At 38.3% G+C, this 25,529-nt stretch overlaps 1 protein-coding gene across 8 annotated transcripts in view; it reads left to right on the top strand.

The window, feature by feature from the left end:
- EZH2 (enhancer of zeste 2 polycomb repressive complex 2 subunit) overlaps window positions 1-25,529 on the top strand; it is a 51,141-nt gene that overhangs the window by 23,691 nt on the left and 1,921 nt on the right. For 4 of the 8 annotated variants that reach the window (XM_059850252.1, XM_059850278.1, XM_059850234.1 and 1 more), the window contains exons 4-17: window positions 1,359-1,475; window positions 2,841-2,979; window positions 5,177-5,320; window positions 5,870-5,972; window positions 6,576-6,739; window positions 13,138-13,229; window positions 14,152-14,392; window positions 15,479-15,648; window positions 16,029-16,123; window positions 21,777-21,817; window positions 22,977-23,102; window positions 23,477-23,655; window positions 24,508-24,603; window positions 25,247-25,328. In XM_059850252.1, coding sequence (XP_059706235.1) covers window positions 1,359-1,475; window positions 2,841-2,979; window positions 5,177-5,320; window positions 5,870-5,972; window positions 6,576-6,739; window positions 13,138-13,229; window positions 14,152-14,392; window positions 15,479-15,648; window positions 16,029-16,123; window positions 21,777-21,817; window positions 22,977-23,102; window positions 23,477-23,655; window positions 24,508-24,603; window positions 25,247-25,328 — 1,789 coding nt within the window. Of the gene's footprint in view, window positions 1-926; window positions 1,027-1,358; window positions 1,476-2,840; window positions 2,980-5,176; window positions 5,321-5,869; window positions 5,973-6,575; window positions 6,740-13,137; window positions 13,230-14,151; window positions 14,393-15,478; window positions 15,649-16,028; window positions 16,124-21,776; window positions 21,818-22,976; window positions 23,103-23,476; window positions 23,656-24,507; window positions 24,604-25,246; window positions 25,329-25,529 lie in introns of all 8 variants that reach the window. The other 4 variants (XM_059850285.1, XM_059850269.1, XM_059850294.1 and 1 more) reach the window with 3 other exon arrangements.

Raw genomic sequence — 25,529 nt, 5'->3', positions numbered from 1 at the left:
CAACAGAGTACTGTAACTGAGGCTTAGTACCAAACTGAGTCACTTTGACATAGCCCATTTGTCAGCCCGAGACTTCTAGTTCCAAAGATAAAAGTAATTAATTCTTTTACTTTTGTATTTTGCTTTAAAAATACATGAAAAATATGCTAGGTGGCTGCTAGCTAGAAAATTAAACATTAACCTGAAATGGGAATGAAGCAGTAGCATAGGATGGTGTCTAGAATATTAATATACACAGCAGAAATCTAATTTCATTTGCTGCATATTAAAAAGAAAAGAAATAAATCTGGCTTGTGTCATTCTGCCGGGGTACTGTCTCTGTATATTGTTTGTTACATTACTTTGTGTATTTCTTTAGAAATGTGAAGCTCTGTTCATCTTTCCCTTCTGGAAAGGAGAAAGATCTTTTGTCTCCACTTCCTTTTTTCCTTTCAGGTAGCTATGATAGCTGTTCTAAACTTTGTTTTACCTACCTCCAAATCTTCTCTGTTATACTTCCCCAAGCTTTTTATGTTCCTGTCTGCTTTTACTTGTAACTTTTTCCCCAGAGTTCTTCATACTGCAGTCCAAGTATTTGAGAAAAGTTGATCAGTGTTTGTTAACTGTTGATTATTAGATGCAAGAATAACCTAATTGTTGTCTGTATTTCTATGGATTGCTAATCCTTTGAAGGCTACATAAATCTCTGAATATCCAAATCAGAAGTCCTGTAACTGAAAAATTCATTGATGTATCCAGAGTTACATACTAAGAATTAATTTTCATTTTTCCTTTGCAAGCAGTGAGCATAATGAAAGACTTGAGGATAGGGTAAACAGACAATAATTGGGAAAAAAGGCAGGAATTAAAAAGACATATGGAGTTTTTATTTATATAAGGTGTCTTGCTAGCATTAAAGTAAAATCTTATTTATTTTTATAACATAGTACATGATTTCTGCAGTGTATTGATCTGAAGCCAGGGAATTCACTTGCCCCTCAGATGGTCTGAGTGAATACACAAACATCAGTGTAGCAGCAGCAACAGGTACTAAATCTGTTTTGAGATACCAAACCTAATTTGTATTGTAGGTTCAATAGTCTGAGTAAAATACTATCACAGCTACTTAATAATAAGTGGAAGAATGCCATCATGATCTATTAATGAATATATTGACATAGAAATAATTCTTGAGGTTCTTTTCTCTTGCTAAAACAATTTTTCCTATTATGCCTTGAAAAAAGATGTATTTTTTAAAGGTTGATATGGCTAATTTTGAGAAACTCTTTGAATTTTTATAGAGTGTTCTGTGATTTATTTTTGTTTGTTTTTTTTCCCTGACGTTGCTATGTAAGTGTAACTTCAACTTCTTATTTCAGTGCTCTGTTACCAGTGACATTGATTTTCCAAAACAAGTCATCCCACTAAAGACTCTCAATGCTGTTGCTTCTGTGCCTATAATGTACTCTTGGTCTCCCCTTCAACAGAATTTTATGGTAAGTTTAAACAGGTATAGGGAGGAGAAAGTTATGGAGAAAAGGGAGGTGTTAATTTTAGAAGTATGCCAGCAAAATCTATTGCCAATTACCCTCCCTACTTTAGGTATTGGTAATAGGGCAGTGATAATCCAAAATAAGCGCCCCAAAATAAAATAAATAGAAAGGTAACTTTGCAAACTGAATCTCTGTCCTCCATGTACCTAAGTATCTCCAAAATCTTGCTTTAAAGTTTATTTATCTTTGCTGTAAAAAGTTTATTGAATTCAGGTGACATACTGTCTTTTGTGGCTGTTAACAAATGTAGTTTTATTTGAAAGTATCAAATTAGTGTGGTGAGAAATGTTTTCTGAGGGATATGAATGCTTTAATATAAGGGATATTTGTAACAGAATAGTAATTCTTGTGGAATAAAGGGAACTAAATCCTGAAACAGTCTCCCCACATAATGGTCATTCTAATATCTGAGTATGCCGTTTTTTTTTCAGATTAACTTCACTGTGTGCAGAACGCTTAGCATTAGATTTCTGATATAGGTGTTTGACTTTTTGAAAAGCTTAGCTTCTTGCAAATCTTTGTCACATCAATTTGTATATGACCACCTTTGCTGACTAGTTATTTTGGTAATAATTATTATGAAGTGGTTTAAACAGCAGTTTTTTTATCAGTGTACATACACAGTTTTTTTCACACCTTTTTCTCCTTGCTTTCAATTCAAAAGTGTGTGAATATTTTGGATGGGTACAGAATCATGATCAGCAGGAAAGTTTTTTTTTTTTAACAATAGAAGGTTCTTTTGTAGTATTGGAAGATGCAGCTGAGTATCAAGGTCCATAAATTCCATTGATAAAACATGGGAGTATTAATGCATTTAGTCTATATGCAGTCAAAAAAGGGGACAGTGGAGTTCAGGTTAAATTGTCAGGCATGTTTTTCTGTTTGCTCTTTAGACAACTTTTATTTAGAGTCTTTTTCTAGCATATTTTCTTATCTCTGGCCAAACAATGAAAGGGTGGTTCCTATTGTGCTTTCCTACATTACTGTAAGAGAGAACTGAGAGAGGACAAATGAATTTACCAAATGCAAGCTTCCCAAAGCCAGATAACTTAATAAGTTTCCATATTAGAAACTTCTTGGAAATGCTCTGCTAACCTTGAGATTAGGAGCTAGTGTTAATATTTTGAGCCAGCCACCAAGAATGCAAAAAAATTGTTGAAAGTTATTGAGGGTTTTGTTTTGTTTTTCTAGTTAAGTGAAGCTAGTTAATTTACTGTAGGCAGAGTCCTGTAGATAGTGAAAAACAATGCAGAAATGGTCACTTGACAGCACAATTTAAAGTGATTTGATTATCACTGTTGTTCCTAGGTAGAGGATGAAACTGTTTTACATAACATTCCGTATATGGGAGATGAAGTGCTTGACCAGGATGGTACTTTTATTGAAGAACTGATCAAGAATTATGATGGGAAAGTGCATGGAGACAGAGGTGAGCCCAAACACTCAGGTATACTAATCATTTCTTCCTATATAAATTATTGTTGTAGTGTTGCTTAAGGCCTGATGTGTGATTGTTACATTAGTATCTCTACAGCTTCTACATTGTGTAAACATTGGGTATAACAGACTTCCTTATTTAAATGTATTCTTCATTTTCATTAGGCTGCAAAGTTTTAAGCAGTAGTGTGGAGAAATTAAGGACATTAACTTTTTCCTTATACCATACAGTGGTTCTTGCTATTCAATTTTGTGCTCAGAGCTTTGGAATATGGTATTGTGATGTGTGCATGTGTCCTGCCTAGCAGAAAGTGGCAGGATGATTATGCAACATCTGATAATGACAACATTTGCAAATGTGATTCAACAGACTAACCTCTTATAGGTTTGTGGGGTTTTATTTCCTTCTTTTTTATAAGGAACTTGCTAGCTATTTAAAAAACCCCTCTCTGTAAATCAGCTTATAGAGCAAAGTTGTATCCTTCTGTTGGTACAGAAGTATTACATGTATTTATTCTGAGGTGTAGTTTGTCTGTTCTCCTGTGTGGGAGCTGGACTACCTGCAGTGTAACCTGTCCCTCACTTTGCTAAAGTCTCAGTGAAGTGGCGACTTTTCACTTGCTCTGGGCATCCTCAGAACTGGCTTATACAAGCCTCAACTTCACTTGTAGAGGTTTCTCTTGACTACTGTGATTCCCCCTTCTCAGACTTATTACCCACACACTCCACCCCTTCTCTCAAACAGAGAATAGCTTCTTAAAATTAATCATATTCCTGTTAATGCTGACACGTCTGAGAAAGGGAACCACACTTTTTGAGTTCATCGTGTACCATTCATGAAGGTTAAACCTGTGATTCAGTAATAAATGCTACTCAGCCCTACTAGACTTGTTCATGTCCTCAGTATAGGTGGTGCCTTTGTATTTCATAAGAAACATGGAATGTTTTGTGGGCTTTGGCCTTTGGATATTTTTACACATTTCCTGGTTGCTGATTTCCCTGTCAGAAAACTGGTTATGTCAAAATGATGACATTACTAAATGTCTTCTATTATGGATTTAATTTATTATTAAAGGAGTCTAGCTTTAAAATTAATCCTGTTTGAGTATCCTGAGATGCAAGTTTATGATGGCAATTACTGTTATTATGGGTTCTCCGTAATATATAAAACATATAAATATTAAAAGCAGACCTTTTTTTAGTCTCCCAATAACTTGTATTGTGTGACTGTAATTAAATGTAAATACTGTGGGAATCTGTAATCCAGAGGCATTCCCATGTAAGAGTCAGAATTCTAAACTAGCTGTCTAATTGCACTTTTGGGAGACAATTTATACCAACCTGTATGTATATATTAAGAGTCTGTTTAAAACATCTGAGGGGTATTTTCATTGTCTACATAGTAATAAGTGTTATTTTTGTCAAGTTATTTCGACATGCAAACCCAGTCCAGGTTCAAAAGGACGGTAATAAGCACTACAGTTCCCACACAGTTCATGTTTGTTTTGGTTTTGTTTTTGTTTATAAAAATGTTCTCTTGTCAGCACTAACTATGATTTTTCCTTTGTGCAGAAATGCTTTATTGTTTAATCTGCTTTGCAATGTGAATGTCACAACAGAATATAATCTAATAAATAGATTTATGCGGAATATAATCTAATAAATAGATATATAAAATTCAGTTTTCTCTTGAATTTTTTTGTATATAAATGTATTCTTTTTTAATCACCCAGCCAATAGGGTCTGTTGTGGGAAATAGATGCTAAGGAACAATCTACCAAAAATCTCTCTGGAGATTCCTTAGCTGGCTAAGGATTAGTTTGTAGACTGTTAGCATGCATTTCCAGACTTAACCCTAACCATGTTGGAACTGGGATTCTGGCATAAAATCTCTAAATAATGTAGCTGGTAGTATTTTTTTATCTTACCAGGAAGAGAGATTTATATATGTACATAGCACATGGAGTTGGGGAAAAAAATTGTGGGAATTTTTCTTCTTTCATTCTATGTTGTTAGTCTAAGAAATGAATAATGAGCTTTTTTAAACTGGTCTTGGTTTATACACTATTTAAGAGGGGAAAACTACAAAATTGCTTTTCATAAATGACAGCACTTGCCTTAGTTTAATTTAAGTGTAGGGAGGATTGAAAATACCTGATATACACCTTGTGTTTTTTTTGTTTACTCCCACTTTTGCTGGATTTCAGAATGTGGATTTATCAATGATGAAATATTTGTTGAGTTGGTCAATGCCCTTGGTCAATATAGTGATGATGAAGATGATGATGATGGAGATGACAATCCTGATGAAAGAGATGACAAGCAAAAAGATCGGGAAGGTAACAGGATGGGTGTGTCTATCTGCAGACTTTAAAATGAAACCTAAACCATTTTGTTTAACTGCTCAATAAATTTGTTCAAACCCACTTTCCTATCTGATAGTTTTCATGTCTAAAGGAGCAAAATTTTCATAATTTCCTTTGTCATTTAATTCAAGGTTTCTATTGAGAACACCGTGAGAGATACTGTTGCCAATTTTTGTTCACTGGCATACCGAGACAGTCAAATGCACCAAAAATCAGTCAGCTATCTGTCTAATAAATGCTTTGGTACTCCTCAGAAAATGATGTAACATTATTCTAAAGCAGACAGAGTTCTGAATTTCCATCTCCATCTGCTGGTGAAATAATGGTTTCTCCAAATTCTACTAGCAGACTTTCTCATCAGGAAAGATCACTTAACACAGTTAAAGTTGTAAGTGATTTTGGAAATAAAAATCTTTACTTCTTTTTACGTTAGAATTTTGGTGAACACCCCCTTTCTCTGAACACCTTCTTGAGGTAGCAAAGGAGCAGAAAGACATTTTTTTTGTTTTCCAAATATTTTTGCTTCCTTGACAGAGAAAGAAACTCACCCACCTCGGAGATTTCCTTCTGACAAGATATTTGAAGCCATTTCCTCAATGTTTCCAGACAAGGGTACAGCAGAAGAATTGAAAGAGAAGTAAGAATGTATTTCTTACAGTATATTGCTGTGTTGCTTTATGAAACAAAGATTCCTCTATAAAATAAATCCTTCATTAAATACTGGTTGATTAGGAATGGTTCCCCTTGCAGCTAGTTCTGTGGCATTTGTGTAACTTCTGCAAGTGACACTGAAAGGGATTTGGCTCGTTCTCCCAAGTCAAACAATACAGAAGTGTTTATTAGCCTTCCCTTTAAAATATTGAGAAGTGGCTCTTATAAGTCTCTAATAAGGTGGTAAAATAAAAGCTACTGCTAAAAAAAAAAAATCTTGTCTCCATATTGGATGATACTACGATGATGATACTACTCCTTTTTAATGATACTATGTACGGGGTCGTGATGGTCTTGAAAACAAATGCATTATTTCCTAGTCAATTTGTATTAATGAGTATGGAATTAATAATTTGTCACCAACAGATTGGCCTTTTTAGCTGACACATATTTCTTAGGGATTTTTTAAAGTTGTCATTAAAAATGCAGAGTGGTACTGGAATGGAATGAAACTGGAGTGGAATAAGAACCACTTTTATTTTAAAAAGAAATATATTCAATGAATGACTTCTATAATTTTGCTTTAAAGATACAAAGAACTCACTGAGCAGCAGCTTCCTGGAGCTCTTCCTCCTGAGTGCACACCGAACATAGATGGACCAAATGCTAAATCTGTTCAGAGGGAGCAAAGCCTGCACTCCTTTCACACACTCTTCTGTAGGCGCTGTTTTAAATACGATTGCTTCTTACATCGTAAGTACGATTCAAGTGTGCTCCTAAATGTCTTACTTCTTTTTGTAAGTCAGGAGACTTAAAAGTACCTTAAGATCCAATGCAGAAAGAAGGAAAGAGAAGAAAAATTAAAAGCAAGAATATCCCTAAGGTTTGTGAAAACTGCTTGTACATGTTGATGTTATTTTGCAGTGGAAACTGTACCTCAGAAAACTGAATGCACCTGTGCGGGTAGTTTGTTATCCTTTCTGCATTTAGGACTTTGTGTAGAATTCCTGACTTGGACCAAATCTGTAACATCACTTCTCTTTTTATATAGTCTGCAAGAAAACTGCATTGCTTTCTACTCTTGTTTGTGTTACACTTCCTCAGTTTGTGCATGGAGAATGGGATGTATTTTTCCATTAAAAATTCTGGTTATTCGTCAGACTTGCTTCATTTTCCACTAGGGAGAATGAGCACTCATGAACAGTTTTCTCTTTTATTCTTATGTGTTACTTTCTAGGTTATTTGAAGAATTGTTTCAGAGAGTTGAGTTTTAGAAATTGTGATGTCTATTTCCCTGAACTGCTTTCATGTTGCCCCATTGTTTTGGGCCAACAAGATGACAAGAGCTTAGCAGAGATGTTGGCTTTCACTTGCAAAGTGTGAAGAGATTCTGAAGTGCTACTTGAGACAATTTTTCTGGACAGAGAGTTAAATGTAAAGGGGAAACTAGCAGCCAATATGAAGTGGCTTCAACTTGTAGCAGTATACTGTGATGCCCTCTATACCAAATTAATTTTTGCTTTTGACTTAGCTGTTCATTTGCATGTTCCACTGTGAGTGCTCATGCATGTTCATTTGGGAATCGTTGTGCTTTGTCAGCAGCTCCTCATTCAGCACACATGCAATCTGCCTGTGTTTGTACTCCACACTGAAGGCTTTGCACAGGGCTACTGCTTTTTCATATCCCTTGGTTGCCTTTCAGTTTGAGGAGGAATTGGAGTTGTTCTCAGATGGTGGGGACGGGGGAAGCTTTTCATGTTCCTGGTTCCTTTAGTACTTGAGCATTTTGGAGTTAGGTTTGTTAGTTCCACTTTCTCCTTATAGGCTGTTGACAGGCCTTGCTAGAAAATGCAAAATAAAAAATAAAAGGAAGCTGTTACTTCTGCATAATGTTCAAGAACAGTAAGTTTCTGGAGTAAGCCACTGCCTTGACCAGCCAGCTTCAACACAGTGTATTCTGTGAAGCTGTAAGTCTTGTGGTGTCCTATTTGCCTGGACACTACTTCCAAGAGGTGCCGTGTGCAGCCCTAGTCTGTAGGACAGGGAAGTGAAGCTGTATTCTGATTGTTGGCAATCTGTTTGTCTGGCAGGGGTTTTAGGAGTTCTTGACACTCTGAATAGTCTAGCAGAGAGATTGGGCGCCAGTTTTGATTAAGTCAACAAAAAAGCGTTGTCTGGACATAGTGAGGAGAAGCTTACTCTGGCAGCACCTCTGAAGACTTCAAATGTTTCTGCTGCAGTGATTTTAGACATTTTTCTCAATGATTTTATAAACTTCTAGTTTTTCAGTGGAGATGGTTGCTCCTCTAAAACACATATTTCACTACTCTATTTTGTTAGTCTGTGTAGATTTGCCTTTCATGGTCATTTTTGCAGACTGATAGAAGTACAGCTGAAAAGTTTTGCTGACTACCTGTTGGGTACCTGATACTTTACCAGACCACAGTTTTTGAAGCACCAGTTCCGAGGGACTTTTTTTAATAAAAGTGCTGTGAAGAATGGGTTCACAAATGGACTTTTTGTCATGTTCTCGGCTGCCACAATCAGCCAGTGAGAATGTCCAGAGTCATCTCACTGCTTGAAGGACCTCAGTTCTCATACCAGCAGCATCCTTTAAGCTAAAAGCACTGTGACTTCTTTCTCTGTGTTCACAATCTTAAGATAGAAGACAAAGTGTTTATACTAAAAGATTGCCTAAGTTCTTCTTGCTTGTGACTTGATATGTCCCTTAAGCAAGTTGGAGTTCTTCCCAAAGCGGTGTATGTCCAAGGCTTTATTTAAACTGTGTCTCCTACTTAAAAGAGCCCAAACTTTAAATCATCCCTTCAGGATTTCAGGGCCATGACAGAAAGAGGGATGCATAGCCCATTCACTGTGGAAGCATTTAGGACTTCGTGTCAGATGGAGGGTGCAATGAGTGGCTATGACAGTGCTCTTAGTACAGCCTGTGCAGCACATTCGTTGTCACTGAAGATAATGTGTTTGATATGGAATCACTGCAAAGAGATCACTGACCTCTGTAATCCCTGGTCATGGCTGCAAAGAGATCTCTTGATCTTCACTGTGCGGGCTCAACGCTGGACCCTGAATGGAGTAAACTGATGCTTCAGTTGCCACTCCCTGAAAACATACCCAAATTCCACTGCAACAATGACTGCTCACTGCTTTGGATGCATTGCTTCCTTTTCCTTTTGTCTGTAGTTACACCAAGGGAAGAGGGTTGTTTTCTGTCTGCGTGTCTGTCTGTCTGCCTGTCTGTCTAGAGCACGGAATTTTTTTGTTAAAAACCAAGAGAGTCAGTTGTTTGGCCTCTTTGTTTTCTGTGAAATCTCATGACTGTTGGTCAAAATTCACCCAGCTCATAGCTTGGAATAAGTAACTCATCAAATAAAAAAAAAAAAAAGGAAAAAAAAAAGAGCTTTGGTTATTGGAAGGCTGCAGTAGCAATTTTCAGTGTCTCTGCAACAATTTAGCAATTTAACTTTTATTACATTTCTACAGTTGCCTCTGTGTTCTGTTTCATGCACTTGCCAAGTGCTGTGGGATGATGTTCTGGCTTCTGCAGATGACATTTTTGATGAATTACTTTGGTAATGTGGTGGGCTACAGTGATCAGATTGGTACTTTGAAAGGCGTAAATCTCTGGAGAAGGCATAGAGAACTAAAAAAAAAAAATACAGGAATTCTATTAGGTCTTCTTTTGCTTTTTCTGTTTTCCCCTCTTAGATTCCATCTTTGTTATGATTAGTTAACAATTAGTTATGCTGTGGAGTTTCCAATCTTTGTTCTAGAACATTTGAGTTAAATATAGGAAAAGTTATCATTAGATTTTTAACGTGTCAAGTCCCCTTGACGACCTGGCAATCCCTTTATGTGCAGGTGATGACATAACTGAAAAAACTTGTGTACTTGTGGACTTCATTTGCTGACAGCAAGGAATTATGCCTAAATGTCTGGACTAACAAAGAATTTAGAAGAAGGAAAAATATCAGGTAGGGAGAATTTCCCAAATAGCTTGACTATGAAGCAAATGTACATTTCAGGCTAAACTGCTGCCTGTGTACTTTCGCATTATTGAAAATGAGAGTTGAGCCCATTGGGGATGAGATAGATAATAAATCTCAAAGACAGAAAACATGCTTAGGGACACCATTTTAGAATGATTTCTCTTAAGGAAATCATTAAAGAAATACAGACTTCAGGTGTTTAGGAAATTCTACAAAGTTTTCTGTGATTTTTTTTTTCTTTTTTTTTGAAAAAGATTACTACTGATATTTTAAAAACTCATAATACAGCTATAAGAATAGTTTTATTCTTGTCCTGGGTCCTTTCTTTATAACAAGCCTCCCAAAAAAATACCTCACAATAGAGGTGGTAGATTTTGACTGTAGTTGTCTTTATTGTACCATGTTGGGTGTTTTTTTAAATAGTTGAACACAAAATATAATTGTAATTTTAAGTATCATATGTAACTTAGTTTTGAGGTCTCATGAGTTTAAAAATAACAAACGTTGGTTTGTTTCATTCTATTACAAGTTAAGCATTTCTTCATTTTCTAGAGGAAAAGAGTTTTTAAAAAAATACTCATTTTAGGACCTTGCACAAATGAATTTGTGAGGGAAATGATTGCATCTGCAAGTGACATGTAAAAAGAATAGCTTTCATTTCTGTACATTGCAGCAGTCTGGTATAGATCATGGCTTGCAAATGTCTTAGTGTTCTTTTGCATTGCTGAAAAATTATTTTCTTTGTGGTATGAAGAGAAAAAAAATCTTGAATGAAATGGTATACTGTGCAAATTTAAAGATGCAGTGTTGAAAAACACGGGAGTTTTCCCCTTCACTTTCAGGTAAATGGCTCCCATTATCTCATTGTTTCTTAAAAGATGGAAAAAGGTGAAATAACTTGGCATTAAATTGCATGGTTTCTTTGTTACTGTAACAAAGTATAACATATTTTACCTACAGAATATATGAACATGAAGGATATGTGAAACATGGAAGTGGCATAGCAATGAAAGCTTTTAACTAAATCTGGGGGAAGAAAGCACTAATGGCAACAATATACATAAATTACATTCCTATACTTGCTTGTAAATAACTTTTCCATATCTATATGCCCATATACAGCAAATTAAAGCTTTTTTGTGTTTCCTGATTTATAAAATATAACATATTTGTCTGGAGAAAGGGACGCAATATTTACTTATTGTAACTTTTATTTTATTTATACCATTTTAAGAAAGCCTTGGAAGAGTACATTGCTTTCCTGGGGGGTTCTCATCTGCTGCTATCATTAATACAGGCACAATATTATAGAATTTATTATTTGATTTTTTTCAACTCACCCTCCTTTATGGGGGGGAAACATGAAGTGTTTCCAGAGTTCCAAGATGGAACTGGTCTCCCTCCCCACTGCTGCCAAAGCAGGTGTTTGCAGAGCTATGCTGCAAACCAGACCACTGAAATGAAGTTAGCTTTTAAAAGCTTCTCTGGGAAGACATGAGTTCTGCCCACATGCTTTAACAGGGATGGGAGTGCATTTAAAAAGCTTAGTGGACATAGAGAGAGACGCCTCCAACATGATCTGGAAATAAAATGAATATGGGTAGTAGAGGAGGGATTTCTACTTTGATTTTGAACGTATTAGCACTTTTTATTCACTGAATTTTTATAACCTTCACTGTAAGTTACAGTTACCCAACTGCAGCTGCAGTAAAACTGCAGCATAAGTGCTTCTGCATAGTTTGGAAATTGCGCATTTTAAGTTGAGCATCTTTTCTGGGCCTTCATGGAGCATTAGCAAACAGATAGCACTGAGTACTCTCTTTTTTAAATTTCAGTCCATTGTTCATTTCTGTTCCTTGCAGTTCTGTATGCCACTGTTTACACATTTAGAGGGGAAAAGTATTTATTGATATCTATCTCTCTCTCTAAAAAACAAAGTATTTTTTTCCTTGAGTACAGACGAGTTGTTTTTAAAAAGACAATTGCAAAAAACTAAAGATACTATCTCAAAAAGCTCCTAATATAATGTGGGAGCATGAATGTATGAGTTTTGGTGAGGGTCTAGTGGCAAGTTTTCTAGGCTTCAGAAAAGGAGTTGCCTGTGAGGAGAGCTGGCTCTGGCAAAGAGTGGGTAGGAAACTCTGCCCTCCTGTTACCAAGTTGCTCCTGTTGCATGTGTAACACACCCAGTTCTACTCCTTTCTGAGTCACTGTTCTGCAGCTTTTTCAGAGCTGTACAGAGTCCCTCAGATACAGGAGCAGACATTTCTCTGCAAGGTGCAGACTTGGTTCACTCATCCAGAGTGACTGTGCAATGCTAACTTGTTTTTACCCTGCAGCTGGGATACAGGAACTGAATTCTTATATCCTGCCAGCTTAGCTGGAGTGCTGATAAACTAATAGAGCAAAAATGCTGATGCGTCCTTCTCACTGATGAAATGTAAAGTGGGTCCTGTTACCTTTCCAAAGTGTGCATGGGGTCGGATTTTTTGACAAGGTAGAAATTTAACAACTGAATCTTACACATTGAAGAGATGATCATTAATAGGAGGAGCCCTGAATAATTCTGTTTAACATGACAACAAAGTAAAGTCTCTTCTTTTGTTGGAAAGGGTGATACACCAAATCTTCCTTGATATGTGAAACAAATGTGATGATTGATTGTCTTTGTTGATGTAAAAGGGCATAATGGCTTTCAAGTGGAAGAGGATAGGTTTACATTTGATGTAAGGAAAACATTCTTCACCATGAGGGAAGTGAGACATTGGAACCGGCTGCCCAGAGAAGCTGCAGCTGCCTCATCCCTGACAATGTTCAAGGCCAGGCTAGATGGGGTTTAATCAGACTGGTCTAGTGGAAGGTGTCCCTGCCCGTGGCAGAGAGGAGTTGAATTTAAAGGTCCCTTCCAACCCAAACTATTCCATGATATGTGAAACTTACCTATGTGCTGTCTCTGTGTATTTAAGTGGTAAGTCATATGTCACTACATGGGGTTTCTTTTATTATTTATTTATTCCATTTGTTAGTATTTTATTCTGGTTTTAGTAAAGTCTTGGTAACCTTGTGTTTTGGGTACAGTTTGAAGTTACATATTTAATGTATTTTTATATGAAAACTAAAAAATGTGATGTTTTGATTCAACAGCATTCCATGCAACACCCAATACTTATAAGCGAAAGAATACAGAAACAGCATTAGATAATAAGCCTTGTGGACCTCACTGTTATCAGCATTTGGTAAGATAATTTTATATGTCACAATTCACTGAGTGCTAGTGCTGGCTGCAGTATTGGGGGATACTTAAACTAAGGGCATACTGGATCTAGAATAGTGCATCTGCTTGTGGGTCATTTGCAGTCAAAATACATTACCTTCAGCTGCTGCGAGAGAAAGTTTAACTTTCAGTCATCTTAAGTAGGAATACTTACAGATGTAGCCTGAGATATTTGTGGGGAAGAAATATTACTATCCCCTAATAATGGTGTTGCTGCTATTCTATCCAGTCTAGTCAAGGAACTGCAGACTTCGCTCTCTTGTAAATTGTATCACAACTGAAAATTATAAAGGTTTTTTTAGTTTGCCAAAGGCTGATTCCATCTGGGACTTGTGCTCTCAAGAAGCAATAGGATGGAAATTAATAAAATGAAATCTTTAGTAATATCATTTCAAATCTCTCTCATAATTCCTCTAAATGCTTTAGTATGAGAAACTGCAATTCTCCCATCTGAAAACTTGCTACACTTTATCATGCCGCTTTTCACTAGAAAACAAGTTACCAATGCTTGCATTTTAAAAAATGCAGAACACATAGATTGCAAGTGCCATGTGCAAGAAGAATTCTCGTATTTTTATGGGTGTTTTCTGTGGGAAATTCTAATTTATTTCTGTCATCTGGGAAAATAGAAATTTACTACCAAATTATTTTTCACTTGACAGCCAAAGTAAAAGGTGAACCAAAATACTGACATGAGTACTTTGTAAGTGTAGCATCAAAAGTACTTGTGTTCATGGTTGGCGTGCCTTGAACTGGAACTTCGGTGCACGTGATTATTTTGTAGAACAGTGGGAAGTTCCTCAGGCTGCAAGCAGAAATTGCTCTCCCACAAGTGGAACCACTTCTGGATTTGCTTGCTGTAAACTGTGGCATTTTGTGTTCAGGAGGGCGCGAAGGAGTTTGCGGCCGCCCTGACGGCGGAGCGCATCAAGACGCCACCAAAGCGCCCCGGTGGGCGCCGGAGGGGACGGCTGCCCAACAACACCAGCAGACCCAGCACGCCCACCATCAACGTCCTGGAGTCCAAGGACACTGACAGCGACCGGGAGGCCGGCACTGAAACTGGGGGGGAGAACAACGACAAGGAGGAGGAAGAAAAGAAAGATGAAACATCCAGTTCCTCTGGTAAGGCTGGTTGGTGCTGCTTCGTTCCGTGAGCTGCGGTGCTGGAGAGGGTGAACGAAACCAAAACTACACAAAAACCAATGCAACAAAAACAAAGAAGGCCAAAACAAGTCAAGCTGTGCAATCCTAGAAAATGTGTGTTTGGAATGTATGGAACAGAGTGAAAAGACAGACTAATAATATGAGTGTCTTGGCTTAGAAAGATAGGTGCCTTCTAAGGAAGGCAGGAGCCTCCCCCTGAAATGGAGAAAATGAACTGCCCCCACTCTGAATAGGTATAAATTTTAAATTAAGGGGCTCTCAGGCAACAAAAAATATGGGAGCCAGGAAATAACAGTTCTTTAATAGGGAAGAAAAATAAAAGGATAAAATAAACAATGCAGTTAACTAAAAAAAACACTGGCAGAGTCAGAACACAACCTGACACCCTGTTGGTCAGGGTGCTGGTAGCAGTCCAATTGGAAATGTGGCTGCAGTCCTCCTGGAGTGTCAGGCGTGGCTCTGTTGGAGCAGTGATCCTGTAGAAAAGGGTGTATTCTTCCTCCAAAGCTTCAGTGGAAGAAGAGGCAGCTGCTGTTCCTCTGGGACATCCAGTGGAGAAGCTGTGCTGGTGTTTCAGAACCTCCAGATTATATCTGGGTAGCAATGCTTGGCTCCTCCCTCTGGGTGGAGCATCTCACAATGGGATGTTATCAGTCATGCAGTGACATTCAATAGCCTGTTATCAGCAGATGTCCCCTCCAGAGGGAGGAATGATTGTGATCACTCAGAGAGAGATAAGGAAAACTGCCTACTTGACAAAAGACAACTGCCATACAGATGGTAATAGAATACATCTTGCCTTGCAGTCTGGAACAATGACTTTATCAAACTGTAAGAGAATGTCTGCATTGTCTCAAATTACATGTAGGTCATTAATTTGAGTAGCTGCTGTTAGCTTCTGTAAGAGGCATGTGAAAAGTGTTTGTCTTTTCTGGTGCATAGGAAACAACAAAAACCTGGGATATTTTTTAACTGCAGTTAATCATAATGTGAAGGGCAAAGTAAATTTTGATACGTGGCCTTACTCTCAATTATTTGTTACAGAAGCAAATTCTAGGTGTCAAACACCAATAAAGATGAAGCCAAATATTGAGCCTCCAGAGAACGTGGAATGGAGTGGTGCAGAAGCTTCAATGTTTAGAGTTCTTATTGGCACCTACTATGACAATTTCTGTGCCATTGCCAGACTGATTGGGACCAAAACGTGCAGACAGGTAAGAAGGGAAGCTACTTGCTAAGGGTCAAAGTGATTTACTTTTAAAGCTAAAATATACAAATAGTAGTATTGATTACTAAAAGGGAAAAGTAATTAATTTTCTTGGTTTTCCCAAGAATGCTATGGTCCAGAATTCATACCACAAATACATAGAAGTTAGTTTTAAAACTGTTTTTAAATTAAATTTACAGGAGGTTTAAATTAGAGTATCAGTTCTTAAATTACAAAAATAATCAACTTTAAAATTTATTGAAAAGAGACTATGACTGGATATAATCTGTAAGTTGTTGGTTGGAGGAAATCATACTAACTTAGAATATGAGCAACTTTGTACTAGTGAGAGATTTATCGTGGATGTGTTATGGTATCTCTTGTTAGGTGTATGAGTTTAGAGTAAAGGAATCTAGTATTATTGCACCAGTCCCTGCTGAAGATGTTGATACTCCTCCCAGAAAGAAGAAAAGGAAACACAGGTAAATCTGTTACTAAATACCCTTAGCATAACAATAAACTGTAGATACAGGGGATCAGAACAGAAAGTGTTTTGGAGGAAAAGTTGTGCAACTCTTCTTTTTCTTCCAAAACCAAAAGTTGCAGCAATAAAACAAAATGGTGTTTTAGTTTCAGACAAAATCTTAGTGTATTGGCAGCTATAACCTTCCTCTTCTCTTTCCCTTTCCTTTCTTTTTAAGCTCTTTAACAGCCAGGTTCTTGTAGGAGTATATATGTAAAAACTCTGTTTAGATTAGAAATCACCTATTGCAGCTTGTTGCAACATTCAAGATAGTGCGGTGTAATCGTTTTTTACAGCAATAAACATTAAATTCAGAAGTATTTCAGTAGGATTGAGTAATGTTTATATGATATTTTAAAATTAAAACTTATGTTTTTTTTAATGATAAAGTGCATTCTAGCAAGCTTCAGTTAGCAAGCTAGTAGGATTGCCTTATTTTTCTTTAGGAGAGACTATTCCTTTGTAGCACCCCAGTTTCATTAGCACTTAGAACACCAACTAAAGAACCAGGTTAACAAGTTATTTGAGGTGAACAATGAAGAACAAATGATTATTTGACACAATTTCTGTTGAAATTGCAAAACTTGTTGGCTACTGTCTGTCAGTGAAATGCATTTTCTTTTAGAATTCTGAGGTTTAGAGAATGCAGCTCTGCATTGATTATTTTTATTCTGAGAGATAAGAACATAAGAGCATAAAAGCTGACTGAAATTAGCAAAAGCATTTCTTTAGCAAGCAATAAGTACACTTTTTCCCATGTAATTTCCTATTTCTCCCTTTAACTTCCCTTCTTTTCCCTCAAGTTTGTCCTTCCAGTTCTTTTCTCATCAGTTCTTCTTGCTTGTGTCCTAGCTCATCTACTTATTATTTCCAGGCCTAGTGAAATTCCTGAACTGGTTCAAAGATCCTGTTGACGTGGAGTAGAATATTTCTGCTTTGTAGCATAGAGGCAGGCAATGTGAGCTGGGAAAAGATTGAGTGAGCATCTGGAAAAGATTTTGTTCTCAGTAAAAGCTATTGATTTTAATGCTCCTGGCACAGTTTTCAAGTGTTTGGGCATTTGGTGGGCTCGGCTGTTTAAATTTAGGTTATTAGCCATGGTGCAAGTTTGGAATATGTAGCTGAAAATTAGCTTGCTGTTAGATTCACAAAAATTGCTGTAAAAATGGTGCCACTACATATATTTGAAAGAGCAGCTAAAAGGCTCAAATGTATTTTTGCAGCTGAAATGGATTGTATGATTACCAGGCTGACATTGTTTTGGAGGAATTCTCAGACTTTTTTTAGTTTAGGAGGTTTTTTTCCCCAAGTAAATGAAAGCACACTCCATTGCATGAGGTTTCTTGACTTTATTTGCTTTTTTATTAGTTGCCAATATAAAAACTTTATTGGTAGCAATTTAGTTTTGAAATGCCCTTTAATGCTTTAAACTGTCATTGAAGGAAGGAGATAATTTTATGGATATAATGTCCCAGAATATGTGGCAATCAAGCTGTCTCCATTCTTCTATGGCAGCGGCCTTTTTAAAAAGGAAAGCAGTTTAGCCTGCCCACATCCTGCTGTAACTTGAGCACTCTGAAGATCTCCCACCAACCAGCAATTGGGACAACCATCTGGAAATCTTCCTCTTTTTCTTACCTTTCTTTTAGTTGAGTTTACTCACTCTTGGAGTAAATCCAGTCCCAGAGCCGGGAAGGCCTTTTCTTTCCTTTTGCCCTTTTCCATTGCAGGGCTCTTACCTGTCTGCAGGTTTTCCATGTGTGCATGTGGCTTTGAGCTAAAGCAGCATCACCAGAGAGAAAAGCAGCAGCAAAAAGCTGCTTTTGCTGGCCTCTTGTAACTGATTTGAGAGCAGATAAAGTCTTTTCTTGTAAGAATTTTCCTATTTCCCATGTTATCTTGGTGCCCTATGGGCATACTGAGCAACTAGCTGGCAAGACTGCACCCCTCTTGGATAATGAAATGTCTTGTCTCCCTCCTTCCTGGGTCATTTTTCTTAAGATAGCTGTAATAAGGCTGATCAGTGGGAGAAGACTTCTAATATAATTGCTTTTTGGAGAACCAGTGAGTGTCAGAGCCTGGCTTATCTATGAGATTAACCTGTTATTTTGAGAAAACTCTGCCTCAATGAGGAATGAGTACTTTGCATATAAGCCAGTAAAAAACCTCAGTGGAGAAAGAATTCTGAAAAGCATGGGTGTATGCTGGAGGGAGAGTGTGCTTCAGTACTGTTCATTCTTTCATGTGTATATTTTTCCTCCATTGCTGGGATCTGAGTTCAATTTGCTTTAACTAATCAGCACTCTTTCCTCTGTTTTGCTACTGATTTTAAGGCCATGTAAAGCTGCTTCTTTATTGTTTTGGTTTTCCTCTTCTCCCTCATCCCCTATTCAGAGGCCACTTAGTAATTTTATTTTAAAATATTTTAATTTTTTTCCCCCACTTTCTCTTTTTCCTCCTCCTTCTGCTGGATTGCTGTTCACTGCATGTTTTTGAAGAGCTTATGTAGTTCTGCCAAGAGTTCAGGATGCCTTTTTGCAGGGATTTAAAGTCTCACTGTTATCAGGCAAAAGGTGCAGCTGAGGCATTGGTACAGATATTCTTATGTGTTACCTGGTTGGAAGGCTGAGCCTTGGGGTGGTGGGGAGGCTGTGGATAAGGTGATCTGGGGGACTGAAGTCTTTGAGTGATGCCAGAAAATCAAACACTGCAAAGACTCAACTACATATTTGACATAATTGGCATGTGTTTTGAATTTTTAGTGCACTTTCTGATAGCAGAGTATCCCTGTGCAAAGCAAGAAATGCTGGAGCAGCTTCTTCCAAAGAGTGTTTTTAGTGCCAGGTTGGCTGACACTGCTGCTGCCCAGAACCACTGGCAAAGTTTACAAGTCTAGTAGGTTGTTAAGAGAGAAGAACAATATCTTTGACAGCTGCTGTCATGATGCTTCTGGAAACACTTGTTTTGTAAGCTGGTTCTCCTGCAGATGTCAGCAACCAGATGTACAAATCCACTGGCTTGCTTGGAAACTTGCTATGCAGTTTCCAGTTGGGTTTTTGTAATGAAGCTTCAAGTTGTGAGTGCTTTCTCAACTTTGTCCTTTCCTTGCCTTTGCTTCCTGCTGCATGGGACCAGGTCTTGCCTTTTGCTTCAGTTTGAGATGGCAGATTTATATAGGGCAGATACAAATGACTCTGCCTTTAGTATGGTGCTTGCTCAGGCTCCAACTTTGTGCACTAACCGGGGGAACTTGAGCGCTTTGTGGCAGTTTTTGGAAGTTACGAGGCAGTGAATGTACTCTTGGATTGTGCCAATCAAAACTCCTGTTGGTCAGTGTTGGCAGCCTGCTTCCTCTTGTCTTGTCATTCCCCACAGGTCCTGCTGCCTCTGTGTGTCTCCAGCCCCCCTCTCCCTCCTGTGACACCAGTCTCCAGAAGAGGGGCAGAGCACATGGATGCCTTTCCCATTGTGACTGCCCCCCGTAGTTTTCCTTCTGCTTTGACTTGTTACTGTTAATGCTTTCTTGATGTGCATTTCTCAATGCACATTTGTGTGCATTTGAAGTATTAGGATAGTGCTTACCTTAGGAGAAAAAGTGAAGCTGCTAATTGCTAATGAAAGAGTATTTTAACAAGTCTGGCCACAGAATGCTTTTAAGAGTTTGCTGTGCTAGTAGGTTCTTATTGTCTTGGGTGACAGACAAGTTTCTGTGAAAGACTTGTTCAAAAATATGGTGTGTTACATTTTCCAAATACCAGCTAGACAAGAAAGAAAGTAGTTTGGTGTGCGTAAGAGTAATTTAAGTCAAAATTGCACTCCTTTCTGGCATATGGGAAGTGTCTTCTTGCAGAGTCAATGTTTCATAATTCATAAATGTATGTTGGTAGCCTTTTCTTCTAGAGTGAATCTCTCTTAATAGGAATGTCATCTATTTATTACAGTACTCTGTGATTCTGGGCTTCTTCCTTCCTCTCAGCCTTAGTTACTTGGACAAGTCTGCCTTTGCGGGTTTCTAACCTGTATGGGCTCCTTCAGTGCTTGTAAGAAAATTGGTTATTGAGTTAAATCTCATAGTAATGCTTTAGAAGGGCAATTTTATAAGGAATCTTACTTGTCTGAAGCTGTTGGAGGGCGCTGCACAACATTTAGTTGAGGTAAAAGCTGCTATGCTTTTATGAAAGAAGTAGCAGCTAAAAGTCCTATTTAAGTAGATACAGTGGGAGATGTTTTCTCAGAGTGCAAACTTCTGAGGAGTGTTGCGTTCACTGAAAGGCAGAATAGCTTTTGTAGGTGTTCTGTGCTGGGGTTCTTTTAGTACCTGTGCTCATGGGTGTTTTGGGCAGCTCAGTAAATCTGCAGAGAAAGTGAGGTTGCTTGATGCAGCTGGCAATGTATTATTTGGCCAGGGAATGTGGCTTCTTCCATATTGTCTTCATGTTGTTACATGATATACTAAGGAAGTCCAATAAGTATAAACTTTGAAAATCCTCAATCTAATTTTTTTTGTTATGTGTGTTCACTAAAATAAAAGTCGTAACTAAAATGCATAGAATTAAAGAAAAAATAAAACAATTGATTTCTCCTTTAATTTTAAGGCTACTGAAATTAAAAGTCTGGTTTTTCTTTTGGTACTAAAGGTCCAGACAGGTGTTTTTGCTTGATTGTTTCTGACACACTGTTTATGGGATCGCTGACATTCCCTGGCCAAAGAGCTTGCAATCTGAGATGGATCCAAAATAAAGGGGTAAATGTATCATGCAAGAACTTTCAAGTATAGTGAATTATGTTATGCTAACCCAAAAGCATGTTACTCTTAAAAAAAACACAGCAAAGCAACAAACACAAACAATAAAATCCACCACACAACAAGAACACCACTTCTGGCAAAAGGTGTGCTTGGCTGAGCTACCTGAGAAAGGGGACACTGGAGGAAAACTGTAAGGACATAAGAGAAAGGAATGTGGGCTTTGAAGCAGAAGGGGAAAGGCTCAGTGCAGCACCACCAGCCAGGACAACTGGGGAGAAGTGTCCAGCCAGAAGGAACACTGTGTGGCTGTGCCAGGCAGACACTGTCTCCTTCAAGTACTTGGAGCTCCTCAGGTGAAGGGTAGGACCTGGCTGTGATCTGTAGGTGACAACCAGGGTGGTGCTGGGGCCAAGTCCTGTGCAGCAAGCAGCTGTCCCATTGCAACCCCCCCGTTTAGGTGTGACCCTCCAGACCTGCACCTTCGCACCCTTCCCTCACTGCTGCTCCTGCCTGCCAGAGGCAACTCCAGCAGCCTGCTCTTGGCAGGGCTTCCTTCAAGGGCCTCTGAATTTAAGCATCTCTAGCTGGGCTGGGTGGGCACTGCTCATCTGTGCAATCCTGGGACTGGAGGAATGGTGTGGGGAGCGGGGGGAGCAGCCTGCAGAGCTCTGATCTTGGCAAGCCCTAGACTGGGACAGGGTGGTTCTGCTGCAGCCCCTCTGACTTGTGTGCAGTTAGCAGGTGTTCCTGTCTCCAGAAACTTTCCCATCTTAAGTCAAGTGTGGGTGCAAGATGCAGCTGCCTTTCCCAGCCCACTGCAGGAGGAGTTCCTGTCAACCTTCTTGTTTGTTTTGTGTTTTTGCAGGTTGTGGGCTGCTCATTGCAGAAAGATACAGCTGAAAAAGGGTTAGCATCTTTCCATTCAATTTATGTCCTGAACTTTTAAGATTCTACTATTGCTTTTTTTTGTTTTGTTTGTTTGTGGGGGGGGGCTGGTTTATTTGTTCTTTTTTAATGTTAGGCCATTATGTATGTTCTGTGGGGAGCTAGAAACTTTAGGGGAATGAAAATTAAAAACAAACTCTTGCTTACCCATGTTGTAGGGACAAAAGGTACTCTTTGGGTTAAATAGCTGGAAGAGCTCTGTATAATTCCATGAAAAGGAAAGGAAGCTGAGTTTACTGTCTTTCCAGTATGGCTTCATTGAAGCACAGGTAAAAATGGTATTAAGGATAGGAGCTGCAGTAAAAAGTGCCTTTTTTTTTTTTTTTTTTTTTTTTTTGTAAGCCAGCTTAATTTAGAAATAGTTTCCTGAAAAGTTGTTGAGAATGGTTGGGACTTCTAGCAACATAAATAATTGATCCTTTTGTCTCTCTCACTTTTTGTTGCTGATTGCTAACTTGAGCATTTTTACAAATTTACAAATTCATGCAAACCCAAAACAAGCTCAGGAGTATTAATAGCAAATGTAATTTATATAGCACCAAATTCTAGCTGCTGAATAGGTAAAGCTCTAGACTTGTCCCTGGTAGTTCTTTTCTTGCCTAGAAGACTTCAGCATTGTCTGTACTGGAAAATTGACTTGGGAAAGCACAGTGGTATAGTAATAATAGTAATAATAGGATTACATTGCCAGTGTTACCTGTTTGAAAGTTGACTGTTGTTCCCCATTAAAATTGCTTTCAGTATTTGAGCAAATTGACTTTGCTGAATAATGTCAGTGCTATTCCAAAACATGTTCAGACAGGAAATACCATTGTAGTTTTGTTTCTCAGTTTTCCACATAAATAGCTTTCAGCTCTGAATGCTCAAAGCAGCTGAGCAGTGGCAGAATGAGGTGCACTAGGAAGGCAGCTAATGGTGTTAAGCACCTCACTAATGTTACAGTTCTGGTTTTGTGTCTTTTGGGTTTTTAACCCCACTTGTTGTGGGTTTGGGTTTTTTGTTCATGTTTGGGCTTTCTTAGTTAAATGACAAAAAGGGAATTTCTGCGTTAGAGTGAGGGGAACTGTATATTGTTTGTCTGCTACTTTCAACTTTACAAAATGTTGCTATTTTTATTCAGATGGGTCATCGAATCACGTTTACAACTATCAGCCATGTGATCACCCACGTCAGCCTTGTGATAGCTCATGCCCCTGTGTAATTGCTCAAAACTTCTGTGAGAAGTTTTGTCAGTGCAGCTCAGAATGTAAGTAAAACATTTAAAAGTTATCTATAAACTTCTGTCACTGTCCCACCATCGAGCTCTGTACTACCAATCTGTCCGTGCTGCAGGCATGTTACAGGAGCAGCAAATTGTGTCCAACAGTGTGAGCATGTTCAGTTTAATTTGGCCCCTGTAATTGGCCATTGCATGAAGTCAGAAGCAGCCTTCAGACCTACAATTGAGGAAGAGTTATTAAAATCAGGGAAGGAAAGACTTTGCAGTACTCCTGAATGTCCTATGCAGATATCAGTGGCTGTGTTACCAATATTCTGATACACTATAATCTGTACAGTCTTAATTTTAAGGCTGTGTTTTTTCATACTTGCTGTTTTTCCTTTCCACACGTTCCTTTGTAGGCCAAAATCGTTTTCCTGGGTGTCGTTGTAAAGCACAGTGCAACACCAAGCAGTGCCCCTGTTACCTGGCTGTCCGTGAGTGTGATCCTGACCTCTGCCTGACTTGTGGAGCAGCTGACCACTGGGACAGCAAAAATGTTTCTTGCAAGAACTGCAGCATTCAGAGAGGATCCAAAAAAGTACGTCCAGAGTTATACAACAGACTGCATGTCTGTTGCTTGGGCTTTGAGGTATTCTGATATTTTCCAGCCAGAGAATGGAATTTCTTTGCCTTCATTCTGTCAGACTGGAAAAGAAAACAAAAAAACCCAAACCAAACAAAACAGCAAGGAAAGGAGTTGACACTTGTTAACTTGCTCATGTGCTGCTGTTAAGTCTATCTACATTTTGTCATGTACCAGTTAGTGTTTTCTGTGCAGCAGAGCAGCAGAATACCTCCTTTTCTTCGTTCAGGCTTTGCTTCTTAATTGCAAATAGGCTGCTGTTTTAAAGAGCTCAGCAGTCTTTCCCCAGATCAGCATAAAGAAGTTTATCCCAGAGTCTAGAAACTGTTTCTTTCTTTGGTTATTGATTTTAAGGTATAAACTTGCATATAGTTTACCAAAGTCTTCGGTTCTGGCAAATCAATAAATCAATAAGCCAAAGTTTATTTCTGCTCTGGAACGTCTTCTCACAAAACAGTTGATTACTGAGCTAATGAGGAGTGGGCTCCTGTCTGCAGACCTTTCGAGGTTGAATTCTTTAGTAAATGAATTTTTATGTAACCCCCTCATTTCAAGGTGTCTTGGGGTGCTTAAACTAAAATTTTTAGTAGCTTCAAATACTTGGTCATTTTTCTTTTACATACATCTTCTGATCCACAAGCTGTAATTTTAGTGTGCGTTTGATCATGAGAAGACTCTGGGTTTGTCTGCATTCCTGGAGTCCCAGCATATACATTTCACTAAGTGATACAAAACAAAATGGAAAAAAAACCTGAACTCAAATCTAAGCCAGGCGTATCAAAACTTCTTGGTTTTTGTATTCCACAGCACTTACTATTGGCACCTTCAGATGTGGCAGGCTGGGGAATTTTTATCAAAGATCCTGTACAGAAGAATGAATTCATCTCTGAATACTGTGGTGAGGTAAGGATGGAGAACACTGGATATGAGCTTAGTTGGAGAAGTTGTGCATTGACAGGGACTGACCGTGGGTGCCATTGTCTGTAACCTGGTACCACGTTCAGACAGAGCCATGTGGCTGACTCAGTGTAACAGGCTGTAGCTGCTGTCACAGGCTCAGACCCCAGGAGCTACACAATTGAAATGTCACTAAAATTTTGAAACAGGTTCTTGTGAGAAGGAGAGAATGTCCTTTTTATCTTAGATGGAATGTCAGTTCAGACATGCTTGGAATTTGGTGGCAAATTATTTAGTATAGTACTGAGAGTCAGTAGGAGCTTTTGCTAAGCCGTATTCTGCAGCAATAAAACCCTGAGTCTGGTATGCAGCCCTGATTTTGAGAGGAGAAGCAATTCTTGCTTTTCTTCTGCTCTGAAAGAGTTTATTTATGCTAAAAGCAAAGCATGGATATAAGTAAGTAAGCATGTAAGCATGTAAGTGCAGAATGCTTGCTGCAAACACCACTTTGTTTGGGAATACTTTGAATCCCAGAGAATAAAAAACCTCCCACCTATCTTTCAAAAGGCTGGGGAGGGGTTGACATTAAGCTGCTGTGGTTACACAATGGAGGAGTGCTTCTCTCTTTTACAAGTGATGTTTCTTTCAGATTATTTCTCAGGATGAGGCAGACAGAAGAGGAAAAGTGTACGATAAATACATGTGCAGCTTTCTGTTTAACTTGAATAATGGTATGTATGCATTAGTTGCAACCCTTGGCAGCATAAGTAAAGTATGTATGCCTAGCATTTTGTTCAGTCCTGTTCTTCTGCAGACAGCAGGTAACAATGAGAATTTTTTTCCACACATCTTTCTCTATCAGTGTGTGGATTCATCCTGTAGATAGTCTTTGGGGTTTTTTCTCTAAATGCTAGTCAGCTAGATGTAGTGAT

Source organism: Haemorhous mexicanus, chromosome 1, assembly GCF_027477595.1.
Source record: "Haemorhous mexicanus isolate bHaeMex1 chromosome 1, bHaeMex1.pri, whole genome shotgun sequence".
NCBI classification, from domain to species: domain Eukaryota; kingdom Metazoa; phylum Chordata; class Aves; order Passeriformes; family Fringillidae; genus Haemorhous; species Haemorhous mexicanus.
The sequence above is the reverse complement of the archived record's forward strand: the minus strand, read 5'-3'. Positions and strand labels throughout refer to the sequence as shown.